The following is a 9138-nucleotide window of genomic DNA, read 5'->3' as shown; positions in this document are numbered from 1 at the left end:
TTTCCTCCTGCCCCCGCCCCAAAGTTTGCGGCGGATTCTAGGGTGCGATCCCCACCACCTGGCTCTGTGGGCTGAGGTCTTTACTGACCCAGAGGGAGATGTTGGGGGGCGGGGACCAGGTCTGATCCCCCCAACCCCCCACCCCGCGGGTTGGAGGCACAACAAGGAGATTCCGGGCGGCGGCTGATGTCAGGGGTGCAAAATGAAAACAAGATGCGATGGTGGGGGAGCCGTCTGCCCCCGGAGCTGGACGGGAGCCCCTTCAGCTGGATCCCAACCCGGGGAGTGCCGCCCTCCACCCCAATTCCTCGTTTGATGCCTAGTGTTTAGGACTGGGCTGGGAGTTTTGTGCTGGATTTTCTTTTCTTGTGAAGGGACGGACTGTGGCAGAAGCTTTGGCAACTGGGGGGGATGGGATGGAGCAGGTCCAAGTTCCCCCTCCCCTTTCACAAACAGTGCTGGGCTGATGGCAGAGCAGGTATGGGAGACCGCAGCCCTGTGAAAGTCTGGGGAGCCCGCATGCTCAGCAAGGACTCAGGTCCAACACCCCTGTGTGGGTCTGCTCTGTGGTTGGGGACGCGTGCCCCACATTCCAGGAATATATGTGCAGCACCGTACCCTGGCCTCTGCCCCGCCTGGAGGGGTCAGGGAGACCCCAGCCCTCTCAACCCATAGCACAAAGTGCTGCTTGTCTAATGCACGGCTCCAGGCCCCCGGGAAGGGTGGGGGTCGGTTGTGCTGTCATCCCAGGTCGCAACACCTTCTCCGAGCTGCAGGACAGCTGCAGGACAGAGCTCAGCTCGGGGTGGGAGACCCCTGGTCTGGGACTCTGCTTTGGGGAGGGGGTAGTGAGAATCTCGGTGTTGCCCTCTCTGCAGTTCTGCTGCCTCTAGTGCGCAAAGCAGGATGTGAGCTCAGCCCCCCCGCCCGCATGGTCTACACTCGGGGATCTTTGGGACCCCCATTACAGTCACACCCTGTTCCTACCCCAGCCCCTTCCTCCCTTCTCTCGGAGGTACAGAAGGAGAAACAGGGGCCTCAGAGGTCTGTGGTCCTGCTGGATAGGCACCGACCTGGGGTTCCCCACCCCAGTTCCCTTTCTGTAGGGCCCAGGTGGAGACGGGAAAAGAATGTCACTGACTAGGATGGGCTTGGGCGTCTGTCCTCTGTGGCCCTGGCCACCTGCCCCTTCTATGAATGGGAAAAGCCTCCAGTCCCCTATCTCTTTCTTCTGGGGGTCCCAGGGAGGCCATGAGATTTCACCCTTCTGCCTCCCCGCAGCCCCAGAAGCAGACCTCTTGGGTGGTGTCTGTTCTGCCTGCCCTGCCTCCAGGTGTAGTGAAGGGTGTGGAGACAGATGTCCTCATGGAGGAGAACAAGTGACCAGGGGCGGGGGGAGCCCAGTCCCCATCTTGAGGGTAGGGAGCAGGCTCATCCTGGGAGTGGAAGTGTGGGGCATGGGGCACTTGCATTACTAGGGCAGGACTAGCAGCTGAGCCTGGGCTGGCTGAGGATGTGTTGCGAACAAGCTCTTGGCAAAGGGGTTGCCCAAGCGATGCCTCTGGTGCTCCCAACCTATCCGAGTGCCAAGGGGAACCTGTGTGTCCACTGCCAGAGGGGCTCTGAGCTGCCTCTGGGCCTTGGCCTTCGTCATTCACCCTTCTGGCACACATAAAACCTCCACAGGCTCCAGGAGGTTCCACCTAGGAGTCTGAGGGACATAACGATGCCTCCCCCAGCTAACTGAAGCTAGTTAGCCTTTTCCTGGCCATTCTTCCTTTTGGCCCCTTCCTGTCTCAGCCTCCTTAGGAGACCAGGTTTCCTAGAGAGGAGATCTAGACTTAGCGGGTAGGAAATGGTGTGTGCGTGAGTGTGAGCCTGAGGGAGCGTGTGTGTATGTGTGTGTTGCGGGAAGGCAGAAAGGCAGCAGAAGGAAGTGTCACACAAGTGCCTGTTTCAGTATCAGGGAGAGCAGGATACAGGCTCAGTCAGCTCGGGGCCAGCGAGGGCCCTGGCCCTCAGGTTATAGGGGTGTGTTGGCCTCTGGAGCGGAGCGTGTGTTTCTCCAAGTGTGAGGGCGTGCGTTTCCCCTCCCGGGAAGGAGATCCTGAGCACTCCCTCTCCGGCTGTTGTGTCACATCTGGAAGTTTGTGTAGGAGTTTCTCCAAGCTCGGAGCCCAGCACAGCTTTTTCTCATTTGGAAATCACAGGCTGGCATTTGGGATGCCGAGAGGGGGAGTGGGAGGGGCCGAGGGGAGAGGGGAGCCTGCCAGGAGCTGGGGAACGAGGGGGGAGGCCTGAATGGCAGGAGCCCTAATGGCTTCCAGAAGTGGATGTGAGTGTGACTGTGCGTCACTGTGTGTGTCTGAGTGTGCGCCTCCAGGAGGAGGGGGCCCAGGAATTTCTGGAGTCTTCCTCGCCGCTGTCCCAGTGCCCCGCGTCGGCCTCCTTCTCTTACCTAGGGAGATGGCTCCCTGTGGGCCTCAGAGGAAGTGGGGTGTGTGGGGGAGGTTGTTCCTGACTCCCTACCAATGCCCTCTGCCCATTTCCGGTCCCCAGGTTCTGCAGACCAGATTCTAGGGAGAGGAGGTGAGCAGACCTGGGAGGGCAGGAGTACCCCTTGGCGCTGTCTGTGTCCCAGGTCCACCTTCCCTGTGGGTCACACACACACCTTCCCACCCACTGTGCTCCACCGCGCAGCTGGGGGACTCCCCGTCACCCCTGGTGCCAGTTGGAGTCATTCCTGGGACTCCCCCCTCACCAGCCCGCCCTCCCATCCTTGCCTGCCCCCGCCCCAGCTCTCACCCCGCCCTGCCTGCCTCAGCCAGGATGGCGACAGACACACTGCTCACACACGCAGACATGCGCACACGCACACGCACACACACAGAGTCAGACGCTTGAATCAGATTTCTGGCCTATTTCCCCTCCCAAAGATTCCAGCAGCCGCGTGTCTCTGGTGTCTCTGTGTCTCCAGTCTCTGTCTTGGGGTGGGGCCGGCTGCTGCCTTTTCTGCTGGCTTCAGGTTTCCATTCAGCTGGAACCTCTCTCCCCACACAGCCACCCACTGGAGCTGGGGACACGGCTGGCTCAGGAAAGCAGGCTTGCAGGAGGGGGGCACGGCTGGGGAATCCCCCTTTCCGCCTGCGTGGCGTGAACCACCAGGCTGTATCCCTGTCCACCCTGGGGAGTACTGAATTTGGGGGACACCAGCCTCTCTGTGGGATGGGTGAGGTGAGGACCTGCTCACCCCACCTCTAGCTCTTACTAGAAGGCCAGGATTCCTGGGTCCAGGCCCATTTCCTCCTCAACAATTCTGTCTCAGATTTGCAGACTGCTAGGAGGGAAGGAGGTAGCTGCCATGGGGCCTGGTTCCCTTCTCTGTTCATGCCGGAAGGGAGCCCCATGCCCCTGGAGGCCCCCAGCCTGCCACCCTCACCCCTACAGCTGCCAGGCTGGGCAAGGGCTCTGTCCAGATAAAGTCCCACAGAGAGGACACATTTGTGGAGAAAACGTGCTCTACTTCTCTCTCCCAGGAGAGGGAGGAGGAGGAGGGGTGGAAGTGGGATTTCTTTCCTGCCATTTCCTTTTTCTCTGCTTTTGATGGTGGGTTGTGGGGAGAAGGAAGATCCTCCCCTCTCCTGCCTCCACCCTTTGGGATCCACTCCAGCCTGGACAGTCACCATAGCAACAGTAGACATGTGACTGCACAGGTCTCTCATAGTCACTATGGCAACCAGTGTCTCCATTCCCTTGGTTACCATGGAGATCTGTCACATGGTTTCCCCCCAACCTGATAACCTGTGGGTCTCCCTGATTCCCCTTCCCTGCATGAGGATAAGACAGGAGCCTAGATAGGGGAAATCTTGTGTGTGTGTGTGTGTGTGTGTGTGGTCTCTTTAATTACCATAGCAACAAATCCATACCACCTGGTGACACATCCTCCTGTTGTCATAGCAACAGAAGAACATCACACAGTGACAGACTGCCACATTCCCAAGGAAACGAGTCCCACCCTGAAAAGGGTGAAAGATCCGTCCCCCATGAATTATTCCTCTATTCAGATTGTCCCAAATTTTGCCTGTGTCCCAATCTCTTTCCTGTCCTTTGATGGCAACATAGGGTGAAGAGGAGAGGGAGACAGCAAGCAGGATGTACCAGGCAGTGGACTGAATGCCAACGGGGCCCTTGAGAAGGGGCTTCTCTGGTGAAGAGCTTCTGTGTGGGGTTATTTGGAGGCAGGTTCTGGCTAGGAAAAGCCCCAGTCTGAGCATGTGTAAATGGGGAAAGAGGAGGGGCAGGTGCCCTGGGTCAACTCTGCCCCTCCCCCATTGTTACAATCAGTTCATCACTACTGAGGACGTGAATGGTAAGACATGTGGCTTCTAGACAGGCTGACTGATTGATCGATTGGTTCTTTCACTCACTCACTCACTCATTCATTCATTCTCCCTATGCGTTCGTTGATCATCTGCTCCATGCCAGGCACTGCATTGAGCTCTGTCGGGGGATAGAAAGATGCAGTAGAGTGCCCCTCCCTGCCAGGGGCCCACAGCTCAGGTTGGGAGTCGAGTGCGTGGATGACATAATATGGCGCAGTCAGTGCCCTTAGAGGGGTTCACACAGATGTGCGGGAGCCCCTCTGCCTGGGAGAACCACCCCGTCCCCACATGGGGCCGTCGCCTCTGCCTTGCAGAGCAGAGGGGTAGCTTGAGGAAACCCACAAGTTCTGGAGGATAATTGTATCCTTTCCTTTCCAAGTGATGCCTCCCTCCCTGTCCCCCTTTTCCAGCGTGACCCCTGGCTGACCCCCATTCTGGGGCGAGATCCACTGGGCTCTGACTCCACTCAGGAAAACAGCTCCTTGGCAACACCACTATTTGCCTTTCCCATCTACTTACCCCCAAAACCTTAAACTTCTTTTTAACACTCATTCTTGTAAGGGGGTGGAGGTTAGGGAAATTGCAGTGTTTGGGGACTTCTGAGGTGCCAGGTTCAGAGGGTAGAGCGGGGGGTGCGTCTGAGGGGAGAGGGTCCAGGAGACAGAGGAGGGGTAGAAAGAGAAAGATGGGGTGTGGGTGGGACCTGCTTGGCAGAAGGTCCTGGCCCTGCATATTCTGCTGGTCTCTTCATGCCCGGCCAGAGCCGCTCGTTCCCAAGGCAGGGTAGGGGCAGGAGACCCCGTGTGCACTGGGCCCCTCTGAGTCTGGCATGGTGAGGCAGGCAGGGGGCTGCCCTGGCCCCCTCCACGTCAATTCCCAGGAAGTCCCACTCCTCTGCACCCCATCTCTGCTCTTCCCTGTCCCTGTTGTATTTTCCATGAGAAACACAGGCTTCTTGGTGGTTTTTCTGCCGGTCTGGGGCCTGGAACCTGCGGGGGTCTTACCATTCTCCTGCTGCCAGGATGTACTGAGGCCCCAGCAAGAGAAGACTCGGTTATGAAGATCTCAGCCCCTGCCGCTGTTCTGAGCCGTGCTGGAAGACATAAGAAGGGGTGAGGGCAACATGTCGCATGTGGGGTGCTGTCCACGACTGACCTGGGGCTCATGCCTAGGACTGTGTCAAGGCTGGCCGAGCCCTTGGAGAGGTCAGGGCTGCAGCCATGGCTCCCTGTCTGCCAGGTGCCAAGGTGGTCCTGGAAGCCCCTTCAGTGGCCACCTGGGCAGCTGCAGGGTGCAGGAGATGGCGTTGTAGATGGGAGCTTGGAATCCTCTGTCTCATCCTGGCATCTTGAGGGACTTCAGCTCTGTCTGCCTCAGTTTCCCTGGGTTCTGGGGAACAAAGTGATCCAGCCTGGGTGCTTCACGGGGCTGTTGTGAGCATTCACCGTGGCATTGTGTGAAAGCGCTTGGTAAACTGTAAGGCAGCCATAATCCGACTAGGTTTGTGTAACACATTCACATACATTATCTCACTTCCTTCTCACATCTACCCTGCGAGGTAGGGAGAACACACTCCAACTCAGCAGCAAGCTCACAGTGCCTGGCATTTCCACAAGCACGATCAATTCTGTTCCCCAAATGGCTCGTGCAAATAGGGTATTTATGGCTGTTCTTCCTCTACAGATGAGGAGGCTGGGACCAGAGGGATGAGACCACTTAGGTGATCCAAGACCCTCTCATTCCACCCCATTGTGACTCAGATGGGGCCAGGAAGCTGATAGGCAGCAGGGGTTAGGTTGGGATATGGGGAACAGCGTCCAATCCAGCTCTAGCCAGCTGTTTCCTTGACCCCTGATACCTGGTTCGAGCGGATCAGCATGCTGGTCATCCTTCTCAACTGTGTGACCCTGGGCATGTTTCGGCCATGTGAGGACATTGCCTGTGACTCCCAGCGCTGCCGGATCCTGCAGGTGAGTGTGAGTATGTGCTAGAGGGTGGCTCCGCTCCAGATCTCAATGCCTCTGATTTCCAGCTGGGGGTGGGCATGGTCCCCCCTTCTCAGTTTCAGCAGCCTCTTGCCCCCCACATCAGGCCTTTGATGACTTCATCTTTGCCTTCTTCGCCGTGGAAATGGTGGTGAAGATGGTGGCCTTGGGGATCTTCGGGAAGAAGTGTTACCTGGGAGACACTTGGAACCGCCTTGACTTTTTCATCGTCATCGCAGGGTGAGGGCCTGAGCTGTGGGTGGGAGAGCGATGGGTCACCAGATCAGTGCCTTCCCTGGGGGTTTCCTGCCCACACCCCGGCCCCAGGACAGCTCTGTTTCCTCTCCGGCTGTCCACTCGGGGGCTGAGGCTGCCTGCCTGCAGTGCTCTGGCCTGCACTTCTCTGACATCCACGGCTTTCCTCCTGGTTCTTCTTCCTTCTCTGAGAGCTCTGTCCTTGCTTGGAGGTGCCCCTCCCCCACCCCCACCCTGAGAGCTGATCTTGGGACCCCAGGTGTAGGAGAGGGAGGAGTCAGGCTGTCCCCTTGCCCTCACGGCAGGATTCCTCATTGACCTCTTTTGATGCCCTGGTGGCCTCAGACTCAAAGGGCCTCCCTCTGGGCCCCTCCCTGCAGGATGCTGGAGTATTCGCTGGACCTGCAGAACGTCAGCTTCTCAGCTGTCAGAACAGTTCGTGTGCTGCGACCGCTCAGGGCCATTAACCGGGTACCCAGTGAGTGACCCCTCGGCCCCTGGACAGAGAGCTCCAAGAGGAACTGTGGGAATCTCAGGCCCCACCCCTACCAGTGGGTCCTCCTCTGACTGCCCACACAAGGCTTGGGCAGAGAGGGATCAGCAGGAAGCTGTGGCGCTAGAGCCACACAGAGCCCCTGGCTGGGGCACAGGGGAGCGTTACTTGGAAGACCCCCCCATTTCAGCCTGGCTTTGGGTCAGAGTCTCAGAATTGCCTCAGATGACCCTTCCCAGGGGGATATGGGGGGGTGGGGATGGATGGACAGGCTTCGGGGCCAGCAGGAGGGGGACAGGAAGTGCTAATGGCCTCTTTTGGCCAGCACAACTTCTCAGGCAGCCTGGCTGTCATTGGTGAGGCCGCACTGGCCACGCAAACCAGGACTTCTCCCCAGACAAGGCCACTCCACGCTCACCCTCCCGGTGGTGGTGGCTCCATCCCCTTCCCCCTCCGCATCCCCTTCCAACTCAATGCAGTGACTGCTGGGACCATTATCTAAATTAAACCGCATTGGTTCCTGGAGCCAGCAAAGGTTTGGCAGCTCTGGCTCCCCCAATGCCCTGCCCCCACCTTTGTTCAGGCCCCCTTTGCTACTCCCCAACCTCCGCAAGCTGCAGATGGTCCCCGCTGTGGCCCCTGGAGAGGGACCGTGTTTCCGGGCGCTGCGCCTGACTGTGTGCCTGGCATACAGCACCCCCTTCACTCCGCACGGGCGCGCATGTGTGTCTGCATGTGTGTGTGTGTGTGTGTGTGTGTGTGTGTCCTGGGGTCCTGGGGGCCACAGGGTGCACGGGTGTTAACAGGAGCCTCCCGAAGAGGGGTGTGCCCCGCCTCCACGCCGCCCCAGGTGCCAGGTGCGGGCTGGCAGATTGATAGGCCTCATCTAAGCGTCTAACCACTGGTGTAATTCCCCTAATAAACCTGGAGGAATTGATCTCAGTTGGAGCAGGAGCAGCTGAGGGGGATGAGAGGGGAGGAGGGGAGCGAAGCCTGGGCTGGCGGGTGGGGGCAGGGAGACTGCAGTCACCAAGGCGTTCAGGAGCTGCTCGCTGGGCTGAGGCTCTGTCCTGCAGGGGGCAGGGGCCAGAGGGGGACACTTTGGGGATGATCAAAGCTGTCACCTGAGATCTATGTGTCTCACAAGGGCTCGGGGGCCTGAAGGCTGTTGGGTCCCAGACCTGGAGTGCGGAAGGGGGTGGGATCCCAAGGGACGTGTTGTTTGGGGTTCACAGCTGCCCTCCCCATGGAGGTCTTGTTGACTAGTGGACACCTAAGAAGGCAGAGTTGCCCCTTCCTGGCATGATCTGAGGATCCTGGGGCTCTCTGGCTCCGTTTCCCCGGTGACCCCGGTGTGGATACCCCCAGTGTAGAGAGATCAGGTGACTGTGTGGTGAGAGAAGGCGGTGGGAGGTGTGTGTGTGTGCTTGTGTGTTGGGGAGCAGGATTTGGAAGCACAGAAGCTAAATTTAAGTCCCGGCGCCTACATTTAGCAGCTCTCGTACTGAACAAGTTACATCACTGCTGTGAGCCTCAGACTTCCCATCTGTAAATTGGGGTGATGTCTCCCACTTGGCGGTGTGATGAGGTCAGAAACCACAGTTATTCTGGCCCATTGCGGGTGGTGTTGTGCACAGCTTAAATGAGGGACTCGGCGGGTGCAGCAGCTGTCTGTCGATCTCCCCCCAGCTGGAGCCAGGCCGCCTCAGCTCAGAGTTCCCCATCAGTCCTCTCTGGGAGCTCGGCCAGGCCCGGACAGCCTGGCATCCCCAGTGTGGCTTCTGCCTCCACAGGCATGCGCATCCTTGTCACGCTTCTGCTGGACACCTTGCCCATGCTGGGCAACGTCCTGCTGCTCTGCTTCTTTGTCTTCTTCATCTTCGGCATCGTCGGTGTCCAGCTGTGGGCAGGGCTGCTTCGTAACCGCTGCTTTCTTCCCGAGAATTTCAGCCTGTGAGTAGTGGGTGGGGTCAGGGGGTGGGCGACCTGGGACCTCCCCTGGGCCCTAGCTTCCTGTTGCCAA

At 58.7% G+C, this 9138-nt stretch overlaps 1 protein-coding gene across 34 annotated transcripts in view; it reads left to right on the top strand.

Annotated features, from left to right (window-relative positions):
- Cacna1g (calcium voltage-gated channel subunit alpha1 G) overlaps positions 1-9138 on the top strand; it is a 58516-nt gene that overhangs the window by 1312 nt on the left and 48066 nt on the right. For 18 of the 34 annotated variants that reach the window (XM_087202463.1, XM_087202464.1, XM_087202461.1 and 15 more), the window contains exons 1-4: positions 6202-6352; positions 6474-6607; positions 7003-7100; positions 8909-9068. In XM_087202463.1, coding sequence (XP_087058589.1) covers positions 6260-6352; positions 6474-6607; positions 7003-7100; positions 8909-9068 — 485 coding nt within the window. In that variant the 5' untranslated portion in view covers positions 6202-6259. Of the gene's footprint in view, positions 1-6201; positions 6359-6473; positions 6608-7002; positions 7101-8908; positions 9069-9138 lie in introns of those variants that run through there. The other 16 variants (XM_004859722.3, XM_004859724.3, XM_004859718.3 and 13 more) reach the window with 2 other exon arrangements.

This window comes from Heterocephalus glaber, unplaced genomic scaffold (genome assembly GCF_053883595.1).
Source record: "Heterocephalus glaber isolate CG9 unplaced genomic scaffold, H.glaber_assembly_v1.0 deba00001773, whole genome shotgun sequence".
Classification (NCBI taxonomy): Eukaryota; Metazoa; Chordata; class Mammalia; order Rodentia; family Bathyergidae; genus Heterocephalus; species Heterocephalus glaber.
This window is presented reverse-complemented; position numbering and strand designations above follow the sequence as displayed.